A 27,919-nucleotide genomic window follows, 5' to 3' on the forward strand; every position below is an offset into this window, starting at 1 on the left:
CAATGAGAAAAGAATTCCAAGATATGTCAGGTTATGGAAGGAAGTGTGATAAGGATGTTTATAAGAAAATTAGAAAGATTGCAAAAATATATGACACGAATAAGAATGAGTTTAATGAAGAGGAAGCTGAAAAACATATTCTAGATCTTGAAAAGTATATAGAACCATTCCGAAATTGTTTCGAAGCCGTAAGCACATTTGCAAACAAATTCGTGAGTTTACCTTTCTGGAAACTTCGGAGATAGTACGAATTCACCAAGAACGCGATGCACAATCTTAAAACTATAATCGATATGACAATGGCTGAAATTTTCAAGTTTCAAAAAGACATGAAGATGAGTCAAAACTTATGGAAAGATGGGTTCAAATCGAATCTCCTCGGTTCCTTTGGCAGAAAAATTGTTCACACCCTAAATGATTTTTTAACCGACGTCCATCGTCTTGACCCAGTGCCTCCAACCTTGACCGTCGGTTTTCTGTAACCCAAAGATTTGTTGTCTATTCCAAAGGATCTCCAGAATCCATGGTTCAAAAAATATTTCATCCGTGGATCATCGTTGATTAAGAATCAGTCCAAAGCTTTGGAACCGCTAAATCCAATTTCAGTGTCGATTCAAACTTTGGAAAAAGAATGGCTAGATTTCAGAAGGTCTATTCGCAGAGATTTCGATGTAAAGAACGTTAATCGTACTGCTTTGGTTCTGCATAACTTGGAGAATCTGGTCCAAAACCAGACAATTTCATATGATGAGATTTTGAAGAGCGAGAGTGGAAAGTTGGAAAAATGCGTTTTCCAGCATGGCAAGAATTTCTATAAACTCTCTGAGAATTACGAGGCTGAAGAAACTAAATCAACAACAAATGAGGTCTGGGAAGTTCTGGATAATATTCATGATACACTGAGAATGGCATTTACAAACGATCCGATCGAGGAAGGGATCAGTCAAGAAGTGGCTCGGACATGCTTGAATTTTGCGATGCAGAAGTTTTACGATTCATCAAATTCTCATTATACGAAACCGTCTACATTACTCAAACTAATATTATTGAAGCATTCTGGTATTGTACCATCGATCACGGAAAAGATCTCGATTCGTACTCCTTCTTGAAACTATTCCAAAAACTTGATGAACCTTTGGATTCACTTCCTGTAGTTGTAGAAGCATTTCTCAATGAACCTCTAGCATTTCCAACGTATCCTGTATCTTTTCAAGAAATTTTGAATTCATCGAAATTGGTTGAAACAGTGGATTGTTTGAAGTGAGTGTAACAGGAAGAATTTTTTGATTGATTTTTTCTTTTTGCAGGCAGCAGAAGCTCAAATTCAATGAATTGAGGAATATTGCTTATTTTGTTGGAAATTTAACGAAATTTCCGAATTCAAGCATCACCAACGAATCGATAAGTTTTCTAGAACATACAATTAAGGTTAGTTTTTTAGAAAAATAATTGTATTGATTACTGCCGAACTTCGTTCGATCCTTGGGTTTTTGGGTACCAAGGAAGTTGTTGTCCTTGGATTTACCTTTAAACAATTAGAAATTTCGAAAACATACAAAAATACGTTTTTGAATTTTCGAAATTATTGGAGAACTTATTTTCGAATTTTCGGATTTTTAGAACTTTGGATAATCCTAGAATTGTCAAAGGACCAAAATAACCGACTAGAGACAGAAAATTTTTACTGTGGTAATCTTTTTAGAAACCTAAGTATATTGGGTCAAACTAATAATTCCTTCTTTAGGTTCAAAATGCTTTGAAGACGGTTAAAACAAAAATGATGTATGCAACAGGAAATCGAACAAAACGAGATGCTTCTAATTCTTCAACAAACCCAGTTTTGACTTTAAAAAACCCAAGGCTACATTCTGAAAATATGGGAATATGTTCTCTTGCTCTTTGGAATCTTGTGAAAGTGCTAGAGCTAAAAACACCTCTTCTGAAAATTGGAGAATTCAATGAAAAAGTGAAAACTTCGATGACAGGCTATCCTGGTCTTACGAATTATATTCATGCCAAGGGTCTGATTCAAGACTTTCTGGACCAAGCGGAAGGAATTGAAAAAGAAGCCAAACAACTGAAAGACACGGATCCTTTAAAGATGGCTACAGTTTTTGCGAAGATGGCGAACCTCAAAGGAGTCCCCGGTGATAGGTAAATGTTACATAATTGGAGAAGTTGGAAATTTTTCCAGGGTATTTAAATAATTATGAATTTTTCCAGATTTGAATTTCTGGAACATGCATTTCAAAGAAGCAATAAATCATACGGATACACTGTTGGAGTTCATTTTAGACTTTGCAACATACCAATCTCAATTGCTAGATGGACGATTGACAGTTAACGCGTTGTCCAAATATTTTGATGAAATATTTGGGCATGTGAAAAATGTCAAATTGAAAACTGTAATCGTTGAGAAACAGTGAGTTTTGCTATAAAATAATATTTTTGAAGACAACATATTTTATTGTGAAGACAGATGAAAATGGAATTCTTGAAACGGATAATTTGAGTCTTCTCTTCTGGATGTTCCATGGTTGTATAATTGTAAAAGAGAAATGGATGACTGACTGTCTTAAAAACGAGAAACTCATCGAACAAGACTACAACTATCTAGTGGAAAAAGTGAAGTACAATGGGAAAGTCTTTGATACAGTAATCCAATGGTCGCAAGCAATGGCTAAGAGTGAACTACCGTATCTCTACGGCGTCCAGGTTGCCGTTGTGATGAAGGAGTGCCCGAATTGTGGGTGTTAATAGAAGTTTCCTTTTATTTATCATTTTTATCATTTTCAATGTTACTGCTATCCACCCTTGTAAATAACCATGGAGGTACAATGCTAAACGAGTTTCCAGTCAGAAAAAAGTATACACCTGGATCTCATCCGTATTGTCATATGCATTTAGGACCACTTTTTATCATTCATGATGGAAATGAAAGATGAAAATATAGCGATTCAGAAGATGTAATCTGATTTTTTTTCAGTATGATTTGAAAATCTACCAGAATGATAAAATGTTCACAGTATTCATGGAGCCGGAATTTGTCGAGTTCATGTTGAAGAGGGATATTCATAAGGACACTAATGAGAATCCTGGTAATGTTTTGAGAGATTTAAAATAAAATCATTTATTTTTAGTTAGTTGGTCGGTCGGGTCGCATTTTCTCATTTTGGACTGATGTAATCTAACAGAGCCGACATTTCTTTTTTTAATAACCAGCAAGCTGGTGCGCCTTCGGCGCGATTCAATCTATTTTTTTCAAATGTTCGTCGCTTCGTTTCTCACTTTTTCTAAATAAAAGGGTCACGTAAATATATATATGTGTTTTTCAATTTTTTCAAAAGTCCACATACGGACACGAGGACGGACAGATGCCTCTAGCGTTTTATTAATAAGGAAGATAATAATTTTATTGATTCAGGACTATCAGTCACTTATAAAATCAATGTGTTACAAATTAAACAAATGAGTTAGAAATTATGTTCGTCTAGAAACAGGAAAAAAGATAAATTAACGTTCGAAACACAACATGATTATCAGATAATACTGCAAATGTTTGAACAGTGTAGCTAGAAATTATATAGAGCCTATTTCAAAAATCACATTTAATTAAAAAAAACTTTATTCTTACAAGTAAGGGTGCCCGTTTTCATATTGAAATATTTGTGGATTTCAAAATTTCACGATATTTTTTCAAAAATTGGCAGTTTTACGTGAACTTACAGAATCGATCCGGGATCAGTTCTATATGTTTTTTCGCTCTCACAAAACTCACAGAATCGATCCCGCTATTGATTCTGTAGTTCACGGGGAAATACTAATATATTTATTTTTCAGGCTTCTTTTTTCAAAATTTACAGAATCGAAGACGGGATCGCTTCAGTGGTTCACGGAAAATATATCCCACGTTATTATTATTGTTGTTTTTTTAAAAACTTTTTTACAATAAATTAGAATTTTTTGTTGACCTGAATTTCTGATGAAAAAATAAACTCATCTCCCATAAAAAACCTAAAAGTGCCGTATTCAAGATATTTCTGTGAAAATCTCACCAGCAGACATGAAAAAGTTATAAAATACCTAGAGTTATTTTTTTCTGTATAAAGTCTACATATTTTTCTAATTTATGAAGACTTTTGAATCAGAGTTTGAAATTTTCAAATTTTAATCTTCTTATATTATCAAAAGTGTTTTTTTTCCGTTGAGATATTTTTGATACCTTTCACAGGAACCCAGATACATTTGCTCAAAATTGAAAGTTAGTAGGTTGTTCAATTAGGTTTCGAAGACCCTTTTGGAAGTATCCGATTAAAAAAGCATAACAATTCCAATTGAACCATTCATTCCAATTCAAAACCCAGATATTCAAAAAATCGAATTTCTTCTCTACTTCTTATTCTTCGCGACAGCATCCGAGTTTGGACAACATCCACCATCGGCCACCAAAATAAATCCGTATGGGCACAATCCGTCGATCGCTGGCAGTGGTTCTGAGCTGCATCCATGGGCATCAACGTCTTAAAATTTTTCTCTATTTTTTCTGGAACCAAAAATGTCTAGAAAGTACCAAAAACGTTGTCCGAGCTGCAACATTTGTCTCCGGTTAAAAGTGTGGTCCCGTCGGGGCAGACTCCAGCGACAGCGTTGGTTGGTTCAGTTTTGCAGGCGAGATTTGTAGAGACTTCTGGAAGTTTCTGATAGTTGGAATTTTTGAACTTGTGAAAATTCTAGGATTGAAAAAAAAAATTGGATATTCTAAAAAATTAAAAGTCTCACCCTCAGCTAGAACGAAAATAAAAGCAGCGACAGCCAAAACAAAATTTCAGATTCCAAAACTGAGATTCTGAATCTCAGAACTCCATTCAGAAGGGAAATTCAGCTGGCTGACCGGGGGACAATTGATGTTCAGTCTGCGGTCGGCGGTCGGCGGTCGGTGAACGGCGGTCGAAATGCCAAAAATTGCCAAGGAGGTTGTCGGTCGGCGGTCGGGCGGCGGTCGCCGCTTTTCGAACTTCTGGATTGTTCTGACATGATATCTTTTGTGTATTCTGTAGGAATCAAAACCAATAAAATTCATAATTTATGTGTTTACATGGAAATCCAAAAAAAAAAGTTGAAGAAAAAATGAAATTGAGGAGGTGGTGAGGGGGAAACGAGAAATGATTTGTATTTTTTTCAGGGAAAAACAAAGTATTCAGAATTTTTCAGCCGCATTGTTTGTTTTTAGTTTTGTGGGTTTCAAAATTTTCAGCTGCACTTGTAAATGAAGGAGAATCTCACGGGGGAAGGAAGGGAAGAAGATGGGATTGGGGTTACTGTAATTTTTTGTAGTTTGTAGGGTATATGTATAGGCTATATACAGTTGATTGATTTGGGAGACTAGCTGCATTCTTAAAGACTCTTTGGAACCGGGATGAAGATTTTGGGGGAAGGGTAAGGGGGATAGTAGGTCAATTAAAAAAAAAATTAATGCCTACTGTAGTTTGAAAATGGGAAAACACACAAAACACAACGAGAAAAAAGGTAGAGGTCAGCGCATATAAAATAACAAAAAAAGTGAGAGAGAGAGAGAGAGAGAGAGAGAGAGAGAAGAGATTATGCTAGAAAAAAATATTTGGATTTGGAAAAAGATTTGGGAATGCATAGGAACTGTTTGGGAGTATGGAGGGGCGGAGTTTTTGAGATTGTACTATTGATTGAAATGAAATAAATTGGAGTGTCTATCTATCTACAGAAACTTCAGGATCCTTTTTTTTTTGGGGAAGTCGTATTTGAGGAACAGGTCGGAGGAGGTACAGTACCATTTTTCCGTAAATGTCTGGTCATTTTGATCATTTTAAGAAGTCTAGAACTCTGTTGTCAAGTTTCCGCCCTCCAAAATTTTCAAAGTGATCGGAAACTTGACAAACGAGATCCAGACTCCTGAAAATGGTCAAAATAGCCGGCCGGCCGGCCGATCGGCAGCCACCAACCTCTCACCAACCCTTTTCCCAAATATGTCTCTCTTAAACGGGACCATTCAAAAACTACACAAATCGAAATGGTTGATTATGAACCACTCCGGTGTTTGGGGCACTATTATCAAAGAATCCATGTGTCAAAAATGGGTTAACATTGTTGGAAAGTGGTGGTGCCGAATGTGGAGTGAAGCTTCCAACGGATCCAGAAGATCCAGATGATGAAGAATCATCCAACGATCCTCCCAGATTTGTAAATTGATAGAATGAAGTGTAGTTGGCGGTGGCAGCAGCAAGATCGAGTCCAGTGGTGTCGAAAGTTGGGAGAAGTCCCGAGAGAATGTCAGCGACTGGATTGGCAGCGATTGCAGCGACGGTTGGTGTGAGTGCTGGTGCTCCAATGCACATTGGCTCTTCGGAACTCGACGGGGATGACTCATTCTGAACTTCTTCTTTGATGTGGGCGGATAGAACATCGGGTGTCATTACTGCTGATTCTCCCTCTGCGACTGCGGTTTGGGTGGAGACGTCCATTCGTTCGCGGATGTGTTGATTTTGAGAGATGAGCTGAAGTTTTGGAAATTTTATATTTTTTATATCTCCAATTTTATTGTTAATATTTTCTTTGTTTCTGCAATTTTGAAAAGAAAAACCAGCCTGTTTGCCGCGCATCTGGCGCTTCAAGCAGCTGGCTAATGCGCCTTCGGCGCGATTCGATTTTTCGGTTTGTCCCATATCTCGATTCCCGTGAGAGATATCAAAAAGGGATCAACTGATAAAATGTTTATTATAATATCAGCAACATTTCATCAATCGATATATTTTTGATATCTTTTACAGAAATTGAGATAATTGAGCTCAAAATGCAAGTACAGGTAATTAGATCATTGTCTCTAAATTTTTGCACCTTGATTGTCAACTTTGATCTTATTTTCGTAAAAGATATCAAAATTCGTGATATTATGATAAACAGTTTATCAGCTGACTACTTTTTAATATCTTTGACGAGAACCGAGAAAAATTGGCTCGAAGTTGGCTACTACAGGTTTTACAGTAACTGTTAGATCAATTTTGTGTGCCTCCATTAAAGTTTTTAACCCCCAAAAATGTTTTAAACTATTTTCTATATTTCCTAATTACAAATTCCCCATTTTTCAAGTCTTTTGTTCGCATTCTCTCCTTCGAAAACTTAATTATTTCATGTTTCAGCTGCGTTTTCAGTTTTTGCTTTTTTTGAGCTAATTAGGCCAAATTTTAACATTTTTTGGGTTAGAACCTACCTCCGGCGAATCAGCGTCCACATAAAGTTCTACTAGCAAAGAGTCGATTGGAATTCCGAACATTTTGGCCAGCTGCACATTTTCGCCAATTAAAGAGCTCAATTTCTGGAAAAAGTTTAATAATTTTTCAAAATTGTAAAAATTTTCAAATTACCGCCAATGGTGGAAACAGGAGAAGAAGATTCCCAAATCTACTGGTGACATTTGCAATGCTCGATGAGTTGTCCCGGATGAGCTGGAAATTCATTTTCTTTAATAGTTCATAGTCCCTTTTCCAGAAATTCCAATCCTCTATATTTTTCCCCGAGGGGATAAATGTTATTTATAGTTTACTCTGCTAAGATATTTATAGTTTACTCTGCTAAGAAAGTGTGAGAAATAGAAATGGGAATAAATATTTGCACCTGGAGAAATTTCTAATTTTTCTTTTTTTTTCTAGTCTAATCCTATCAGGCTCCCCTCAAATCTAATCAGCGCCTAATTCATCTAGTTTTATTTCAGAATAATTCGTTTTAGAAGATTTATAGATAATTCCAGAAATAGAAAGTTCTAGAAATAGAAAAAAAAAAGGATAAGAACTCACATTAAAAAGTGCATTTTGAACGCGATTTCTGACACCTAAAAGAGCACGAGAAGCATCTGCAGAGAGCCCACGTGCATCCGGATCCAGAATAATTAGAGCTGATAGAATTGAGATTTCTGGATTCGTGAGGCTCAGCTTCTTTGTTGGAGCCACTAAATCATCAAGAACACGACCGACGAAGTTGTTTCCCACCAAACTGAAAAAAGCAGAAAATTTATAATAGCTGATTTTTCGGATCGAACTCCTGAAAGTGCCGAAAAAATCCGACTACGAATTTTTGTTTCGTTAAAAACTAGACAACTAGAGTCTCTGGAAATCAATTTAAAATTTTTCGAATCCTCTGGAAATTTCAATGAATGCTAGACTAGAACAGAACTACGTTTCTAAAGTTGTTAGAGCCGCACAACTCTTACGTGGTTTACCTTATGTGCTTTAATAGAACGCCACCCAATGCGCGCATTTTGGGCTCTATTATCTCTGTAACTATAAAAGATATCAAATATTTGTCAACTGATAAAATCTAATAATTTGACAAACATTTTATCATTTGACACATTTTTGATATCTTTTACAAATATTGAGATAATTGAGCTCAAAGATGACGCTCAGGGAACACTAATTGTAAGGTAATAGTTGGCGGGAGCTTTAATTTATTTTTGAATTTGGCTCCGAAATGCGGATGTTTCAGTTAGAGCAAAGCGTTTTAGCCTGACAGTAAGCCTATAATTTGAACAAAAAGCCAAAAATAATTGGAAAAAATTCAGTGAAAAATGTGAAAATTTCGCCAATTTTCACGAATTTCAGTTTTTCTTTAACTGGTTTTTTTCGAAATTTTTAGGGTTTTTAAAAATTATAGGCCTACGCAAACGTCTTGTTTAAAACGCACGGTTTTGCTTCATTTTTTTTTCGTTTTGTGGCGCCAAATTCAAAAATTTCAGTGCCCCCCCCCCTGAATATGAACTTCGAGCTTAATTATCTCAATTCCTGTGAAAGATATCAAAAATTTGTCAACTAATAAATTGTAGTTAATAATGTGACCAAAACATTGTCAGTTGACAATTTTTGTATTAATCATAAAATTATCAGTATTTTATCTGTCGACGCATTTTTGATAAATCTTATAGGAGCCGAGATAATTGAGCTCAAAGTTTACGGTAGTTAATTTAATGCAAAAAGTAGCAAGATTTCAGTCTGCAAAATTTCAATGTTCCCTTCTTTTTGATCCACTTTTCCCGCGTTTTTCATTCTCCCAAAACTCACTTAGTATCCAATAAATGTCTTGCTGGCTGTCGCCCAATTGTACTTTTGTTGCAAAGACAAATCAAATCTCCTTCCAATGATATTTGTGCAGTTCTCGCGGCAATATTGAAAATTGTGAATGGTCCAATAACGGATTTCAATAGGACTGTTTTATCATGAAGCATATCATGGAGACCACAGAAATTGAACAGCCCATCAATCCATTGAACAGCAGAAACTACATATCGACGAAGAGCAGCAATGAGTTGTTCGACAGATGCCGTTCGGCCGACTGCGTAGGTTATCTGGAATTTTTTTGAATTGTTGGATTGCTCATCCTTAAATCAGATTTACCGGAAAGCTCTCTTGATTTCTGACATATTGACTATGAAATAATGTGGACACATCGAAATCTGGATCACTTTTCATCATCATTGCAATTCCAATTGGCATTGTCTGATTATTATTCCCAAACGCGACGGCTTCTTCCATTTCCAACAAAAAATTCAAAACGCCTCCGTCTTCTGAATTCTGGGCCGGTGCCGGTGAATCACAACCGTTTGGCGATGGTAGTGATGCATCATTACTGTTCTCCGCCTTCATTTTTTTCTTCCTCGGATTTTTTTGTTTTCCGATGACGTCACGATCCGGTCGAATCGCATCTGGCTCCATTCCGACATTCAGGCATCGTTGAAATCGACAATATCTGCATGCGTTTCTCTGATCTTTATCTATGGAGCATTTTTGAGTGAATCTGCATTGGTAGGATTGGTTGGATCGTATTGTTCGCCGGAAAAATCCTTTGCAACCTGAAAAAGAAAAAAATGAGGTTATGGAATTTCGATTCCAGTATTTCAGAGTTGCAGTGATCATTTTGCCTACAATACCGGACAAAAGTTTAAAGTTTTGTAACTTCCATTTTAAAATTGTCTATAGTTATTGTACCAAATCCAAAAAAAAAAAACCGTATTTCCTCTATTAGAAGTCCACAAAAATTTCTCAACTTCAAGCCCACAAATCGCATTTTCTGTGAAATATAAAAAATAAAAACTAAAAACAGATAAAATGTTCCTGGTATTATGATAAATAGTTTATCAGTTAACAAATTTTTGATACCTCTTATGGGAACCAAGATAATTGAGCTCAAAGTTCCTTATATTTTAGTGATTTTTGCGATGCTTTTGTAATGTACACTTTCTGACCGTAATTATCTCAATTTCTATGAGAGATATGAAAAATTTGTCAACTGATAAAATACTCAAGATATTATGATAACCAATTTATCAGTTGACAGATTTTTGATATCTTTTATACGAACCGAGATAATTGAGCCCTAACTTTCAATGTTAAACTCACCATAACAAGCCATGACTCCATAATGTTTTCCAGCCGATCTATCTCCACAAACCATACACTGCCCATCCCCTCCATCAATTCCACTCATCGCCGGTTGACTGAAACTAAGAATTCATAAATAAGAATGAGCAATATTTAGGTTCCGCCCCCTTACCCCTCATCTTCATCAGATCCATGATGTACATAGGTGTACCCCGTCGCTGGAGCAAACATATAGGAGGAATTGTTGCTGGAAAAATGAACTCAATTTGATTTTTAATTAAATTAGAAGATACATAAAAGGAAAAGTTTCAGAGAAAAAGTTTCAGGCGAGATTTGAGAATTAGGTTTTCAAGATTGCGAGCTTTAAGATTGAAAATGAAACATACGAAGTTTCAGAAGGGGCAGAATTCAGAGAACCAGAAAATGTTCCCATTTCATAAAATAAAGGTAAGTGTCCAATTTCCCAAAAATTTCCGTCCCCCTTTTTCCCATTCGAAATCAATTTTTAAGAACCAGTTTCTTGAATCCTCCTACGTCTTCAGATGATGTTATTTTCCCAAAAGAAAGTTTTAGGTAGAGAGGTGAAAGTCGAGAAAAAGAGAGAGAGAGAGAGAGAGAGAGAGAGAGAGAGAGAGAGAGACCCAAAAATTGTCAAAATGGAAAATCAGAAAGAAAAGAGATTTAGAGAAATAAGATGGGGGCTGACCGGTTTTACAGAGGTCGGCAGATTTTTTTCAGGTGATTTCAGTATTTTTTGAATGGATGGGATGGGATTGGAATAGGGGGAGAACTTGGGGAAGAAAATGGGATGGGCGAGGAAATTTTTGAAAAAAAAGATAGAATACATTTTTGTAGCTCTGTGTGTCTGTGTCCAGAATACGTAGTTCGAAGAATTTAGGCAAAAGTGGGCGGGGCTTATAGAAAAGAATAGCGGGGCTAGTTTTAGACATCTAAATCCTGGATCCTGAAGTTCCAAATTCAAGAGACCCAAATTTTCCATCCGGGTTCAAAAATTCCAAATTCCAGGTCTCCGAATTTTGGGGATTCTTGAATTCTAGAAAATTTCAGAATTTCAGAATTTCAGAATTTCAGATTTTCAGAATTTCTGAAGTTCTGAATTTCTGAATTTCTGAATTTCTGAATTTCAGAATTTCAGAATTTCAGATTTTCAGAATTTCTGAAGTTCTGAATTTCAGAATTTCAGAATTTCAGAATTTCAGATTTTCAGAATTTCTGAAGTTCTGAATTTCTGAATTTCTGAATTTCTGAATTTCTGAATTTCTGAACTTCTGAATTTCTGAATTTCTAAAGTTCAAAGCCTCTGAATTTCTGAATATCAGTATTCTCGAATTTCAGAATTTCAAAACTTTGAAATCGGTCTTTTTGAAACTTTCAGATCTTAAAATTTCCAAAAACTTAAAATTTGAAAATCGAACAGAAATAATGACGAGACACGGATGATTTCATTTTATTGAAATCCTTCCAAAGTCTCGATTTCCAAAAAAAGTATCTCAAATTTCCACAAAATTCAAACTTTTCTGTTCAAACTAGAAACTTTTTTGTTGCGAAAAGAAAAAAAGAAAGGTGAGTGTACCAAAAAAAAAAAGAAGCGAAACCTCGCGAGAGCTCCAAATAGGCGGAGCCTCTTTTTTCTCGTTTTTCCGTTTTTGCGTGTTTGTATGTACCCCCAGTTATGTGCCCCGTGTATGTTTGGAACGGAAACACGCATTACATTTCGCTTGGGAAAAAAAAGAGCCCCAAATGGGGTCCATTTTCCAGTAGAGAGGAGAGAAAATGATGAGGTGGAAGGACACGGGGAAAATTGGGACAAAAAAATGAGAAAACGAAGGAGACAATTGTTGAAAAATGTGAAAAAGTTGAAAAAGGAAAAAAAATGAGTTCAAGAAAAGGTGAAAGAATATTTGGGAGAAGGAGGGAGAGGGAAAAGTGGGCGGTGCTTGTTGGGAAGGTGGGAGGAGCTTATTGAGAAGGTGGAGTCTTAGATTCCTAAATTGTCAGATTTTAGGGTTTCTGTTCATCCCGGATTTAGAAATTGCCGAATTCCAGAATTCCAGGCTGTGGAACTTTCAGATTATAGAGGATTCTAGTATTCGTGGGTTTCGACATCACAAGAGGTCCCAAAAAGACCCCGAGAGTTCCCAGAAGTCCAACGAGATACCGAAAATTCAGAGTCCCAAAACTCCACAGATTCAGAGTTCAAGGATACCAAAATTCCGGGATTCTTCGAATCGCGGATTCTGAAGTTCCGAAATTCCCAATCAAAAAGTTCCCCAATTTGAGAATTCTAATTTAGAAGATAAAAGAATTCCGGGATCGTGAGATCTTAAGATTCTGTAGATCGGAGCTCAAAAAAAATCTAAAGGTCCCTAATTTCACAGATTCCAGGCCTCCAGATTTCTAAAATTCTTGGATTCTAGAGGTTTTCAAGATTGGCCGATTTTGAGGTCGCAAAAGGTCCCAAAAGGTCCCAAGAGGTCCCAAGAGGTCCCAAGAGGTCCCAAGAGGTCCCAAGAGGTCCCAAGAGGTCCTAAGGTTCCAGCGTCCTAAAATTCCAGGGATCCAGGATTTTTGAATTCTAGGACTCGTCTAAAGTTTCAAAATTCTAGAAATATACGATTCGAGGAATCTTGAATTCCAGCCAAAATTTTAGGATTTGTGTATTTTGAGATAATAAGATTCAGAAAGTTCCGATCACGTTTTTTTTCAAATTACAGGATTACAAGTTTCCAGTCTTTGATGATTCTAGATTACCAAAACTCAAGATTTCAAAGTCTCCAAATTTCAGGCTTCCGGGATTACGGATTTCTAGGATTCCAAGTTTTCAGAATTTCCGGATTCTAGAACTTCTAGGATTACAGACTTAGGTGCACTTGTACCTAAACTCAATCATATTTCCTTTTCTCCCCCTGATCCAATTTTCTCATTTTGGCTACCAGCTAATCTAGTTCAGAGAGGGTGAAATGCGATTTTTCTTAATAAATTCTCTTTTTTCACCCCACCCAAAAAAAAAACGGAATGATCAAATAATTTGTAACAAATGTCTCCTTTTGTTTACTGTTATTTTCAAATTGGATATATTTTTGAAGAGAACGAGAAAAAAGAGAAAAAGAGAACATGTGGTTGAAAAAATGGGTGTTTTGGAGGAGCGAGAGATATGAGAACAAAATAGAGATTTGATGAATGGAAGTGATAAGAAAACTGAAAAAAAACATATGATTGTCGGTGGTCAGTATCACAAAAAAAAGGAAAAGGAAAAATGGGAAATTTTGGATTTCTTGGGGATAGCTTTGGGAAAAATTCTTGGTTTTTTAGAAAATTATGGAATTATAACCTTGGACTCTGTGAAATTTTGTTTTCAAACTCATAAAATCAAAGAAAACTTTAGTTTAGGATTCTTGAAAATGTTTGCGATCAGACTTAAATTTCAGGATTCTGAATCCTATTTCAGAGTGTCTAAGTTTCGGAATTTAAAGATCTTTAAATCTATCAAGAGACCAGAATCTTAGAATTTGAAAACATTAAATTCTTGAATTCCGGAAAATCCGATTTTCGAACTTTCTAGATTCTAAGACATCAGAGTTTGTAGAAAGATCAGAATCCCGGAATCTCAGAATCTCAGAATCTCAGAATCTCAGAATCTCAGAATCTCAGAATCTCAGAATCTCAGAATCTCAGAATCTCAGAATCTCAGCATCTCAAAATCTCAGAATCTTAGAATCTCAGAATCTCAGCACCTCAGAATCTCAGAATCTCAGAATCTCAGAATCTCAGAATCTCAGAATCTCAGAATCTCAGAATCTCAGAATCTCAGAATCTCAGAATCCCGGAATCTCAGAATCTCAGAATCTCAGAATCTCAGAATCCCGGAATCTCAGAATCTCAGAATCTCAGAATTTCAGAGTTTCAGAATCTCAAAACTTCGGAACTTCTGAATTTCTGAACTTCTGAACTTCAGAATCTCAATATTAGTATCTCCGGAAACAACTGATCTTCAATTTTTTTTTCGAAACTTGACAAAAAGAAACTAATTTCTTCTCTTCCAGAGGAGGCACTTCAAAAAAAGAAAATTCAACAATTTCCTGTCAAAAACTTCCCTTTTTTCCCAAAAGTGTTTTTTTTTCTACTTCGTTTTATCTTTTCTTGTCCTTCTCATCTGTATAGAATACAATGACGTCTACTGAATCTCTTCTATTCTTTTTTTTTTCTGAAAACAGGTTAGTCGTATTTTACAGGGTCATTTTGTGTCTTTTCTCTCTATTTTTTGGCCGTCACGTGTCTCCTGTTTCCGACTGATAAGTCGTAAAGATCCCTAAAAATTTCAAGGGAAATTTTAGAGTTATTGGAGAAAAACAACGCGAGAAAGCTTTTGAAGATAAATTTTGAAAGCAAAAATTGAGAGACTGGATTTAAAGGCACATATCTCGAAAACTACGGTAACTAGAAAGGAAATTGTCAACTGATAAAATGTTTAAAAATTTATAATAAATAATTTTGTAATTAACAACTTTTATCCAACTACTGTAGTTTGTGAGATATGCGTCTTTTAAACTTATGCGCCTCTTTTCCCAATATTTCAGCGAAGAGGTGCGCCAACTTCAACGGCGCATATCTCAAAAAATACAATAGCTAGAAAATAGTTGTCAATTGATAAAATGTGTAAAAATTTATAATCAATATTTTTGTAGTTAACAATTTTTTTCTATCTACCGTAGTTCGCGAGATATATTGCCAGAACTACGGTAGCTAGAAAAAAAAGCGAACTAAATGTTTGAATTAAATTTTGTAAAAAGGAAAAAAATCGAATAAAAATTTCTTCGCAACTTTTTTTTTGACAAAAAAATTGAAAATTGTGTTATCAGTTGCCGAAAAAGAGAAAAAAAGAAGACGATTCTAAGAACAAACAAATAGACATTCACAAATTATGACGTCATTCGAAAAAGAGATACTGTAGTTTTTGGGTGGGAAAACATGAATGTTTCGATGACCATGTGGTGCGAAACATAAACGAAATAAGGTCGAATTGAACGAAAAGATCTTTAATTTTACAAAAATGGGATTTATCGAGTTCTAGAAATTTCCAAAGTCTTGAAATTCAACATTTTACAGTATTTCCAGATCCTCCTAAACTTCCAGAAACATCTGAAAAATGAAACCCAGGAAGAGAAAAAAGTTGTTTAGCACAAGAAGGAAAAAAAAGAAGCGGAAAATTGAGTACATTGGAAATTTGATATCTGCCGGAGGGGTTTGAAAAAAATGGAGAGGAAGGGGCAAAAAATATGACATGTGTTCAAAAAAAGATACATAGAGGATTGGGATTCTTTGTAGGTTGGTTTGAGAATTTTGGGGTTCAAAAATTATCAGGAATTCGAAACTTTCAGATTCTCAAAATGGATTCAGAAATTCAGAAATTCGAAGATTCGAAAATTCAGAATTTTAGAATTTCAGAATTTTAAAATTTAAGAATGACAGAGTCCCAAAATATCAGTCCTAAATTTTCATGATTTCACGTTTCCATATTTCCAGAATTCTTTGATTCTAGAAGATCCAGGAGACCTAAGAGCTCCTAAAGGTTCTTAAATCCATGAAACCTGAATTCTACGATGTTGAAAACTCAGATTTTAAAGATTTGTGAATCCCAAAATGTTTAATATTCGAAAATTTGAAAGTCTTGTAAATTCTCAAAATCATGGAAAAACAAAGTTTTGAGAAATTGGAAAAAAAATCTCAAAATCATGAAGATTCAAAATTTTGAATATTCGAAATTTAGAGTTTACGAGATTCGGATGGACTTCACAACTCTGAAAATTTTGAAACTCCGCTTTTTTGAAAACGGATTAGTTAATGAATTAGGATTCCGAAATTCAGCGGTTTTTCTATCACGGATCACATACCGTAAACCTGTATTAAAAGAGCACCCACACTGTTAACTTTGACCCACTTTATCTCGGTTGATGTGAAAGATATCAAAAAGTTGACCACTGATAAAATATTAGTGATATTACGATAAACAATGTATCAGTTGACAGATTTTCAATAACTGTTACTGGAAAGAAGATAAATGGGCTTAAAGTTGACGTATAGGATGGGCTTCGAGAGAAATACGGTAGTTACTTAAAGAAAAATTAATTCCTTATTATTCCTATTTCTAATTCTGAAACTTCCTAAGCTCCGCCTTCTATTCCCCACACTTCCTCGTGACTCATATATTTTAAGATCCAACCCAATTGAGATTCCAATACCAAAAAAAGGAAGAAAAATCAAAGAAAAAAATAAAGGGAAAAAAGAATGAATAATGATGAGAACTAATGAGAAAGGAGTGCTAGTGTAGTCTTTAGAGAAACCTGGAAGTGTATTCCCACATTTTTTTTCCTTTTTTTTCCTCTTTTCTTTGGGACCTTCTTAGTTCCGCTCCTCCCCTCCCATCCATCCCCCACGTGCTCCTCCATGTTTCTACATCTTTTTTCCCTTTCATTTTCTCCCTCCCGTTTTTCTCTTTTTCTCGATTTTCTCTATCTTTTCGTTTCGTGTTCTCTACCTAATCTCTCATTTTTCCATACTACTTTCTTTCTCTGATTGTCTAGACTCTCTGAATCTCTCGTCTTCTTTTCCCTCAATGTCCGTGAAAGGGGGGTCACTCAACCATTCTCGAATGTTTCAAAAGAAAAAAAACGGAGGAGGGACGGAAAAAAAGGAAAAAAAAACGAGAAAAAAAGCGATGTAATTTCATTCTGGGGCTACTTTTTTTCGCTGGAAACTAGGGGAAAGGAGAGAGAGAGAGAGAGAGAGAGAGAGAGAGAGAAAAGGAGCAAACTAGATGCATTACCAAAGTTATAATATTTTTAATAAAATCTTGAGAAGATGTAAACAACTTTTATGACATGTTTGGGGTAGAGCAAAATGTTTCTGATTTGTAGCAATATAGAGTTTCTCGGGGAGCAGAAAGGTGTGGGAGAACAAAAATTCTAGGATGGATTTTAGGAAATTTTCTTAAAATTTCTGAATTTCTGAATTTTTGAATTTCTGAATTTCTGAATTTCTGAATTTCTGAATTTCTGAATTTCTGAATTTCTGAATTTCTGAATTTCTGAATTTCAAGGAAAATAGGACATCTGAACAAACAGATTCTGGACTCATAATTCTGAAAATCATCTAAAAATTATAGAATTCGACATTCTGAAAAACTTCTAGAAATTCAAAAATTCAAAATTTGGAAACTTTTCTAGAAATTCTAGAATTCAGTATTCTGAAAATTTTCTAGAATTTTGAGATTTCAAGATTCTAAGAGTTTTTTTGTAATTTTTGAATATTGAAAGTTGAGGATGATTAGGGGATTCTAGAATTTTTAACTTTTTAAAATTTACAGAATCCGAAATTTTGGAAATTTTAGTATTTCAAGATTTCTAAAAATTTATGAAGACTGTTCTAGAAGAAGTTCACATTTTGGATATCTCTTACAGTAACCCAGATAACATGGCTCAGAGTGAAAATGGGTCCTTTTATTACAGTTTTTTTTTCACCAAATTTAGATTTTTCTTATTGCAAAATATTTCTCACTCCAATATTATCTTTTCCAACTTTGACTTTTCAAGCCCTTAAAATAAAAATAGTTGTTTTTTCGCAAAATTTTGTTTTCGCTTCACTGATCTGATTTTTAGCATTTTGATTACTGACAAAAAAGTACAAATTTTTTCGAAAAATCAGAAGCCAGAGCAAAGATTTTAAGACATTTTTCAGCTGAAAATAGAATCACAAGTATCTAAAAGTACAGTAATCCCAAAAAGTTCTTGTTCTTTCTAACAAAGATCGCAGTGGTATTTCGTAAAAAAGAAGGGAATTAAAGAGAAAAAAGTGACAAAAAAGAAGAAGCGAAAACTGATAAGAAACATTTCGGTTAGAGAATATACTAGATTTTTTATGATCACAATTTTTTTTCTCTGTTGGACAGAAAAATTTGGGGAAACTGTGTGATAAAATAAAATATCATGGGGTTTTCCATTCCAGAAAATGCGTTTTTTGAGTGACGAAAAATGGGAAAATCATATGATTTTAAAAAAATGAACTGATAAAATGCAATTATGGAAAATAGAAGCTTTTGAAGCTGAAGAGAAGAGAAGCACTCTAATAGACCCCTTCAACTTTGAGCCTTTTTATCTCGGTTCCTATTAGAGATAATACTATTGTGATAAATAATTTATCAGTTGACAGATTTTTTTAATCTTTTACGGAAAACGGGATTTGACTGTTTTGGGGGCAACCTCAGCTTGCGCCACCGTATCTCCGGTGGTATCGGCGCGGCACCTTTAAGCTAATTTGTCTCGGTTTCCGTACAAGATATCAAGAAGCCGTAAACTGATAAAATTTTTATCATAATATCACCAATATTTTATCAGTTGATCACTTTTTGATATCTATCACATGAAGCGAGATATACGAGCTCAAAGTTGACGGTTTAGGAGCATTCTACTAGTGTTAACGGTAGCTTGGATTCTAATTTTTATGGTTTCAAGGTTTTGAAGTTTGGTATTTCTGGTAGTCTGAGATTTCAGAGCTTCAGGATTTTCAGATTACGTTTTCTGAAATATCCAGATTTTCAACTCTTATAGAACTGCGAAATTCCAAAAACATAAGATTCTTTGGTTCTCAAATGTTAGAATTCAAAAAAATCGGAATTTTTTGGATTCTTATAAATTCTGGTAAAGTTCGAATTTTGCGGTTTCAAAAAAATTGAAAACTTAGAATTCCTTGGGAATTTCATTTCAGAAAAATTCCTGATAATAATAGATTCTTCAATTTACCGTAAAACCTGCAATAGAAGAGGCCCCACACTGTCAACTTTGAGCTCGATTATCTCGGTTACTGTAAGAGATATCAAGAATTGGTCATCTGATAAAATATTGGTGATATTATGATAAATAATTTATCAGTTGACAACTTTTTGATATTTTGACAGTAAAACAGATAACTAAGCTCGCGAAGTTAATGTTAAAGTTAAAAGTTAGGTACCCTTCTATTACAGGTTTTGAGATAGTTTTGAAAAAACGTTCTAGATCGTTTGAACCATAAAAAAACTTTAAATGGAACTCTGAAAATAACAAACAACTTTTCCAAAACTACCATAATCCTCACATTGTTAAAACATTTTATCTTTTCAGGCTGAAAAAAAAAGAAAAACAGATGTTTTTGAATGCGATTTAAGAGAGAAAAATGAATAAAAACACCTGAATATCCAAACATTTTTCTCTGGCAAAGTTTACACAAAAAGGAGAACATAGGGGAGAAAAAAGTTACATATATATTTTCTATATATTGTGTTTCTTTTTTTTAGAATTGTCGTAGTCGAAAAAACCGAAAAGAAAAGAAAACGATCGTCGTCAGAGAGAAATTTAGAGATAAATCGAGGGTGGAGGATGGCCAGAGAAAAAAAACAGACGATTGAAAAATGAGAAATAGTGTGGGAATTGGGGAGGGTGGTTAGAGAAAGCGAGTATGTTTACACTTTCAAAGGGGGGACGACTCGCAGGCGCCCGGCGAGAGAGAAGAGAGAGTCAGAGGCGCAGAGAAAGAAATTGAATTTAAAGGCACATGTTTATTCTTTTCTACAGTGTTTTTGGAGGGAAAAAAGCACTAGATGTTTCTTCTAAAGTTGTCCAAAGCTCAAATTCGTAAACATGTTGTTGTGGTTTCCCAAAAATGATGCCAATAAAACATCGAAAATTTGGCTGGCGCGCCTTTGGCGCTTTGGGATCCTACAGTAATCCAGATAGTATTATTCCGCCAAAAATACACAATTTCCGAGAATCGGGACGAAATCCAAAGATACCAAAATCAAAATTCTTTGAATGTTTGTCAAAAAAAATCAATAATTTTCTGAAATTATTAGATTTGTGAATTTTTGAATTTCTGAATTTCGGAATCTCAGACTCTCGATATTTCTGAATTTCAGGATTCCAGGATTTCAGAATCTCAGAATCTCAGAATCTCAGAATCTCAGAATCTCAAAAACTCAGAATCTCATCAGAGAATTTAAGTATTTCAGAACTTCCTGGAATTTATGAATTTCCTGTGATTTCTGATTTTCTGAATTTCTGAGTTTCTCAAATTTTTTTATTGCCAAATTTCCCAAAACAGAATTGGTACATCTGGACAAACAGATTCTGATTGACAATATTCAATCACTCCACATCATCACCTGGCAATCCAGTAATTTATCGAAACCAGAAAAAAAGTTGACACAACAGGTGACTTTCTTTAATTTCTCAAACTTCTCTGCGTCTCTTCCCTCTCACACAGTTTTTTTTGTGCTGGATCCATTCTGCAACACAAAGATAGATGGTTTGAGAAGGAGAAAACACATACGACATGACAATTTTTTGAAGTGAGTGAGAGAGAGAGAAAACCAAAAATTTTCGAGTTATTTTTTTGAGCTGTTCAGGTGGCATTTAGCAAAATTGATGATGATAGGGTGACGTTCCGAATGAGAAGACGAGCAAGAAAAGAAAAGAAAAAAGAAGAAAAAGAAAAATAGAAAATGAGATTGGTTACGGGAAGATTTATGTGCGGAAAGGGAAGAGATGGGAGAGGAGAAGGGATTGCATGTTTTAGAAATAGAAACATTCAAAAAGAAGAAACTTTCAGAGTTATCAACTTTCTCTTTCTCACTCTCCCTCTCTCTCTCTCTCTCTCTCTCTCACTCTCTCTCTCTATCTATCTATCTCTCCTTGTAGTAGCAGAGCGCTGACACGGTATATTTTGAGCTCAAATATCTCGGTTCCTATGCAAGATACGAAAAAATGTGTAAACTGATGAAATGTTAGTGATATTATGATACACAATTTATCAGTTGACTACTTTTTCAGACATCAAAAATTTTAGGGGACAGTTTGGGGGACGAAATCGCGCCGCGCTTATGGCCATCGGTCGTCAGCCGGCGTTTGCGCCCCCGTAGCTCAGCCGGTAGCGGCGCTATACCCCTGAGCTGCCTGTCATGAGTTCAACTCCTCATGGGGGTTCTTTAGGAAAAATATCAAGAAAACTTTTTTTAATGTCTGGACTCCTTTAAAGAAATGTAGCTCTTTCAAAATCACCCAACAATTTTGAATCACAAAAAAAAAATAGAAAAGGGGTTAGTCTTTTTGGAATTTGCATATCAAAAGAGAAACATTCGCTTTTGATTACAAATTCAAAATCCTGTCTATGGGAAAAACAAAAATTGGTTGGTGAATGGCACGGACTAGTGAAGAGAGTCTAGTTGATGACAATTTATCTCGGTTTCTGTAATAGATATCAAAAAGTTGTCAATAACAAAACATTTTTGATACTAAAACAGCATTTTGTCAGTTGGCAACTTTTTGTTATCTCCTACAGGGCCTGAGATAAATTGGTTCAAAGTTGTTTTCGGTGCTGCCTAAGATACCTCCCAAACTGCCTACTTTGAGCCCGTATATCTCGGTTTCTGAAGAAGATGTCAAAAAGTAGTGAACCGATAAAATGTTTTAATATTATGATAAACATTTTATCAATTGACCACTTTTTAATATATTTCGCAGGAACCGAGATGTATGAGCTCACAATTAAAAAGTCGGCTCTAACCGGCGATCTCTTAACTTGGAGCTTATATATCTCGGTTCCTGTAAGAGATATCAAAAAGTTGTCAACTGATAAAATGTTAGTGATGTTATGATGAACATTTTGTTAGTGGACCACTTTTTGATATCTTTTACAGGAGTTGAGATATATAAATTCTATGTTGAACGCTTGCTTGCGCCACCGTAGCGCAGCCGGTAGCGACGCGGCCCCTCCAGCGGTGGGTCCACAAGGTCAACTCCTTGAGAAGCGTATATAAACGGAACTTCAAGAAAATTATTCATTCATGTCACTGTTATACTTGGAAAATCAAAAAAATTCTTTTTAAAACCAGAAAAAAACTCTCCACAGACATTTTTATGATCTCGATTTTTTGTTCAGTACGGGGATCAGCGATCGGATAAAACAAAGTGGGATAAAAAAGGGGATTTCGAAAAAAGTGATCTAGAAAAAAATTCGAAATAAAAGTTTTACAGCCTTGTGTCAATTCGGGTCGAATTCACAAATAAACAGTTTTATGGCTGGCTAGATAAACATGAAAAAATTGGGATTTTTTTGTCGGCAAATATTGTCTGTGTATCAGAGAACCAATTTTGGTGGCCTAGCAGTTTCGAGGGAGGGTGGCCTAGAAATTTTGGATTCCTAGGCCACTCTAGGTTAATAATGTTGAGCAAAAGTGTCTTGACTCTCGAAAACAAGAAATTCAATTATACCGAAAAACAGGTGTAAAATTGGATTTGGGATAATTTAACATGTGAAAAACTCCTGCCATTTTTCTTCAGAAATTTGTTCCATAGACAAAATTAATACACTTTTTGCACTCGGGACATTCGAGGCCGAAATTTTTAAAGGGGAGGGATTTTTTTTCGCAGGAGGAGAGGATTAGCTATTTGGAACAGACAGAAAATCGGAAAAAATAGAGAAAAAAGTGTTTCAAAACGTCTGTAGTGCAGGCAAGGGCTGTTTAAATTGAGGTCAAGAAGTCGTACCACGTCAGAGATTAGTACAGTAATCCTGAAGTATTACGATTTTGAAACTTCGAAATTTGAATGTTCTCAGGTTTTCTGAGTGAATTAACGAATCTCAGAATCTCATAATCTCAAAATCTCAGAATCTCAGAATTCCAGGATCACCAGATCTCAGAATTTCAGAATTTAAGAATTTCGGAATTTAAGAATTTCGGAAATTCCTGGGATTTCTGAATTTACTGGAATTTCTGAATTTCTGAATTGCTGAGCTTCTGAAATTTTAAATTGCCAAATTTCCCAAAAAATATTGGGACATCTGGACAAACAGATTCTGATAAACAGTATCCAATCACTCCACAACATCACCAGAATCTCAGAATCTTAGAATCTCAGAATCTTAGAATTCCAGGATCACCAGATCTCAGAATTTCAGAATTTAAGAATTTCGGAATTTAAGAATTTCGGAAATTCCTGGGATTTCTGAATTTACTGGAATTTCTGAATTTCTGAATTGCTGAGCTTCTGAAATTTTAAATTGCCAAATTTCCCAAAAAATATTGGGACATCTGGACAAACAGATTCTGATAAACAGTATCCAATCACTCCACAACATCACCAGAATCTCAGAATCTTAGAATCTCAGAATCTTAGAATCTCAGAATCTCAGAATCTCAGAATCTCAGAATCTCAGAATCTCAGAATCTCAGAATCTCAGAATCTCAGAATCTCAGAATTTCAGAATCTCAGAATCTCAGAATCTCAAAATCTCAGAATCTCAGAATCTCAGAATCTCAGAATCTCAGAATCTCAGAATCTCAAAATCTCAAAATCTCAGAATCTCAGAATCTCAGAATCTCAGAATCTCAGAATCTCAGAATCTCTGTATCTCAGAATCTCAAAATCTCAGAATCTCAGAATCTCAGAATCTCAGAATCTCAGAATCTCAGAATCTCTTAGAACCAGTATGTCTTAGAGTGTGAAAGTCCAGGTGCCTAGATTCTCCAATCTGATAACTTCAAAATATGAAACTTAAGAAAATTTAGGGAAAAACTGATAAATTGTTTAAAAAATGTATTTATCACAAAACCCAGGCATACATCAAGCAGAAAATGAAGTACTGATTTGCATGCCAATAATGAATTATTCAACAAAAATTACAGATTCAAAAATTCTGTCTATTATGGAAAGATAATTATTTGGTGAATGGTACGGTACGGTAGAAAAAAGTCTAGTTGACATTAATTGAGAAAATTTTTTTGAAAATTCAGGACTTTTTACTGTACAAACTCAAACGAAATATAAAAGATTTTCGAAAATATTGGAAAATTTTCCGATCCAGATTCCGATTTTATTAGATAATTAGATTACGAATTTTCAGAAATTCCAAAATTTGACGATAGTAAATTTTTAGATAATTGTTTATCATAATTTCATCAACATTTTCCTTGTTGGCAAATTTTTGATATCTCTCCCAGGAATCGAGATATTTGATGTTGAAGTTAACGGTTCGGTTGTTCCTACATATTAAAGGAAATACAGTATTTTTAAATGATTCAAACTGCGTAATTTTTGAATTTCTATGGTTTTAAAAGTTTTTGAATTTTTTTGGAAGCTAATAAAAATATTTCAGTGAAGAGTCAATGCGGTAATTTGGATCTAGTCTAGTACCACGATTCAAAACCAAACATCCTCAAAAGTTTACAAAATTTGCAACACTCAATATGTAACTATGTGATTTTCTCTGTTTTGAATAGTCAAAAGAGGAGACATTTCGGGAGGGGACGTACGGCGGGGGTTCAATAAGTGTTTGTGTACTTTGCATTTAGTATCTCCCACCACCATGTCTTTTCATTTCCAAAAGTGTGTGTTCTCAATTCATACCGTTTTTCTTTTCGTCAGATTCTTCACATGTTTCGTTCATGGGTTTCATTGAAAAGGAGACGAGATTGAGAGGGGTGGGAAAATATTTATTTGGGGATTACTGTAAGGGAAACTACAGTAATCCGGTAAGACGAGAATTGAACATAAAGAATTGGGAAAATTGAAATCCTTAAAATCGTTTCCGGTCTTTTCAGGATCTCAGACTTCCAGGTTCTTAAACTACCCAATTTTCCAAAATTTCAGATTATGTGAATTTCAGAATCTTAGAACTTCAGAATTTTAGAATAACAGAATAACAGAGTTTCAGAATCTCAGAATCTCAAAATCTCAGGATCTCAGAATCTCAGAATCTCAGAATCTTGGAACATCGGAATTTCAGAATCTCACAATCTTGGAATCTAGGAGTATCGGAATCACGGTGGAGCAAACTTGAAACATACCGTAAAACCTGTTTTAGAAGCTGGCCCTTCTATTGTTTCAAAGTACCTCCGGAGAGCCCTTCTATTACAGGGGCTTTTCAATTAGAGGGGACCCTTCTATTTTTCCGACCCTTACTCTCGAAAGTTTTCATCGAAAAATTCGACGAATTTCCGTTCAAAATTTATGAAAAACTGTCATATTTACCAAAATGTAGCAAGTTTTTCATCGAAAAATAGAGTTTCAACAAATTTCTATTAAATTATGGAGTTCCCGGAATAATTTTCACAGAAAAAAATAACTGAAATTTTCTGATTTCAAAACACATTTTGAAGGGGGTCCTTTTTCACAGAGGGCCCTTCTATTACGGAGCCCTTTTATTACAGGGGGCTCTTATATTCTTCCGAACCCCTCTCGGAGGGCCCTTCTGTTAGAGGGGCCCTTCTATTAAAGGGGCCCTTCTAATACAGGTTTTACGATATGTACAAAATTTTGCACCAAGAAAACCTTGTGTCTAGGCTACACTGTCTATATTCTCTCTCTCTCTCTCTCTCCTTCGTTCTCCGGCCCCGAAAATCAAAAAGTTTGTGTACTTAAAGAGTTTGTCGTCATCATAATCGTCTCCTACTTCACAGGCGCATAATGTTCCTCAAATCTACAGTAACCCGCACTTTTCATTTCAAACTACACTCGTTTCCAAACTAATAGTTACATTTATGGTTCGGTCTCTTCAAATTCTATACTATTTCTTCTAACTGTCTGCATACACATGAAAATGAAACTCGTGAGGTTTTGACGAGAGAGTGTGAGGAGTGAGGAGAGTGTCAGAGAAAGAAAAAAAAAAAGAAAAAAAGAACAAATACAACGATAGTCCCCCCGTCTGTAGAGAGGATTGGAGGAGGTTGAATTGGGGAGAAACAACCGAAACAGACCAGAAAAAAGAGAAAAAAAACGTTCCCATTTTTGTATAGAGACATTTTATGGGGAAGAGAAAACAGATAGTTTGAGAGTGTTCTACGGAAAGTTTCAAGTGGAGAAAGTCTTCGACTATCTGACTGACCATATGTGTGTCCATATGGGGCAAAATCAACAGATACGGATATATTTTGAAAAGTACGGATTTTGGGATTTCACCGATTTCGAGAATTCCAAAAAATGCCAAGTTCTGAGACTTTCAAAATCTGAAATTTTGAGATTAAGACCTTTCGAAGTTACAAGTTTCCGACTATGCGTCTGAAATAAAACACTGAAGTTTAAATTCAAGAGTTTGAACTTGGATTCTGAATTTAGTAACACAGGGTAACGGCTGCGCGCATATAGGATGCTATGTGCACCCATAATAATTCCGTGGGTAGCGCGTGCGCGCTATATGCGTCGTCGCTGGGCACGACTGGTCGCCGGTGGGCGCACCCATATAGCATCCATTTACGCTTTTCCCATGAAAACGACAACCCACCAACGACACTCCGCTATTACGCTAGTGCGCGTTGTTTAGCAAAATTTTTCACCGCCGATCTTGATCAATTTTTCGATCATATTGATCATATTTCCTGCCTTCAAAGAACTTCTCACTGTTTTCACATGTACAAATTATGGCTAACGAAAATAAAACTAATTTTTAGTAAAAAAATAGGGAAAACTTTTTACAAAATCCGGTTTTTCTTGAAATTAGGACTTTTCTGTTTTACTTCGGAATAAGCGGAATAATATATTTCTCAGGTGAAATACAGGTTGGTTGGTGATTCTGAGATTCTGAGATTCTGAGATTCTGAGATTCTGAGATTCTGAGATTCTGAGATTCTGAGATTCTGAAATTCTGAGATTCTGAGATTATGAGATTCTGAGATTCTGAGATTCTGAGATTCTGAGATTCTGAAATTCCGATATTCTGAGATTCTGATATTCTGAGATTCTGATGTTCTGAGATTCTGATATTCTGATATTCTGAGATTTTGAGATTCTGAGATTCTGAGGTTCTGAGATTCTGAGATTCTGAGATTCTGAGATTCAAAGTTTCAGAGATTCAGAGATTCAGACATTCAAGGATTCTGAGACACTGAGATTCTGAGATTTCAAAAAATCTTCGAAACTAGAACAATTATGTAGTCTGGCTGCCCAACGTGCTTGCTTGATCGTCAATCTCTAGACTCTCCAAAATTCAAATTTCAGATTTATGTATTATCTCCAAATCTAATCAGTTCCATCCTTATTAGTAAAAAAAAATTGGAAGTGATAAGGATTAACAGATCACTATACGTATACTTATGAACTCTTTAAGTTGTTGTGACGGACTTATAAACTGAGATAGATGGAAGCAAATGGGATGAAAATAAATGACTAATATTTTTTGAAAGGACAGAAATCAGGAAACAGAGAAGTGCAGAATGTTGAGATTCCATCTCTTTAAAGGTGGTGTACGGTGAAATTTTTTATTGCATCAAAATGTGCAGAAATGCATGTAGATTGACATAAAAATAAAGAAAAAATTCGAAAAAAATTCCTTCATCGAGAAAAACGCATCGAAAAATACGCTGAAAGCCCTTCGGGACGAGGTTTTTTTTAGGCCGCCCGGTGAGTAAAAGCGCGCGAATTCAAACTTTTAAAATTTTTTCGCTCGTTTTCACTTTTTTTCGGTTTTTTCAAGAGTTT

The 27,919-nt window shown here is 35.2% G+C and overlaps 4 protein-coding genes across 4 annotated transcripts in view; 3 read left to right on the plus strand and 1 right to left on the minus strand.

The window, feature by feature from the left end:
- Positions 1-961: 961 nt before the first annotated feature.
- On the plus strand, positions 962-2,158 carry CBG26178 (the record flags this gene model as incomplete). Its single annotated transcript, XM_045242811.1, has 3 exons — positions 962-1,260; positions 1,308-1,428; positions 1,745-2,158. 3 exons carry the CDS (start codon positions 962-964, stop codon positions 2,156-2,158), a joined length of 834 nt encoding a protein of 277 aa, XP_045100253.1.
- A 3,871-nt stretch (positions 2,159-6,029) lies between these two features.
- Positions 6,030-10,631, minus strand: Cbr-nhr-88 (the record flags this gene model as incomplete). The annotated part of the gene is made up of 8 exons (XM_002646859.2): positions 6,030-6,527; positions 7,241-7,345; positions 7,395-7,475; positions 7,824-8,019; positions 9,084-9,367; positions 9,417-9,871; positions 10,419-10,516; positions 10,573-10,631. 8 exons carry the CDS (start codon positions 10,629-10,631, stop codon positions 6,030-6,032), a joined length of 1,776 nt encoding a protein of 591 aa, XP_002646905.2.
- A 1,663-nt stretch (positions 10,632-12,294) lies between these two features.
- On the plus strand, positions 12,295-14,369 carry CBG19602 (the record flags this gene model as incomplete). Its single annotated transcript, XM_002646857.1, has 2 exons — positions 12,295-12,310; positions 13,984-14,369. The coding sequence occupies 2 exons, from the start codon at positions 12,295-12,297 to the stop codon at positions 14,367-14,369; spliced, it is 402 nt and encodes a 133-aa protein (XP_002646903.1).
- An 8,298-nt stretch (positions 14,370-22,667) lies between these two features.
- Positions 22,668-27,919, plus strand: part of CBG19601 — a gene marked incomplete at both ends in the record, with an annotated part of 6,221 nt that continues 969 nt past the window's right edge. Inside the window, 2 exons of the mRNA XM_002646856.1 lie at positions 22,668-22,727; positions 23,632-23,934. Coding sequence (XP_002646902.1) covers positions 22,668-22,727; positions 23,632-23,934 — 363 coding nt within the window. The remainder of the gene's footprint in view (positions 22,728-23,631; positions 23,935-27,919) is intronic.

The sequence above is a fragment of the Caenorhabditis briggsae genome (genome assembly GCF_000004555.2).
Source record: "Caenorhabditis briggsae complete genome, chrII, whole genome shotgun sequence".
In the NCBI taxonomy this organism is placed as follows: domain Eukaryota; kingdom Metazoa; phylum Nematoda; class Chromadorea; order Rhabditida; family Rhabditidae; genus Caenorhabditis; species Caenorhabditis briggsae.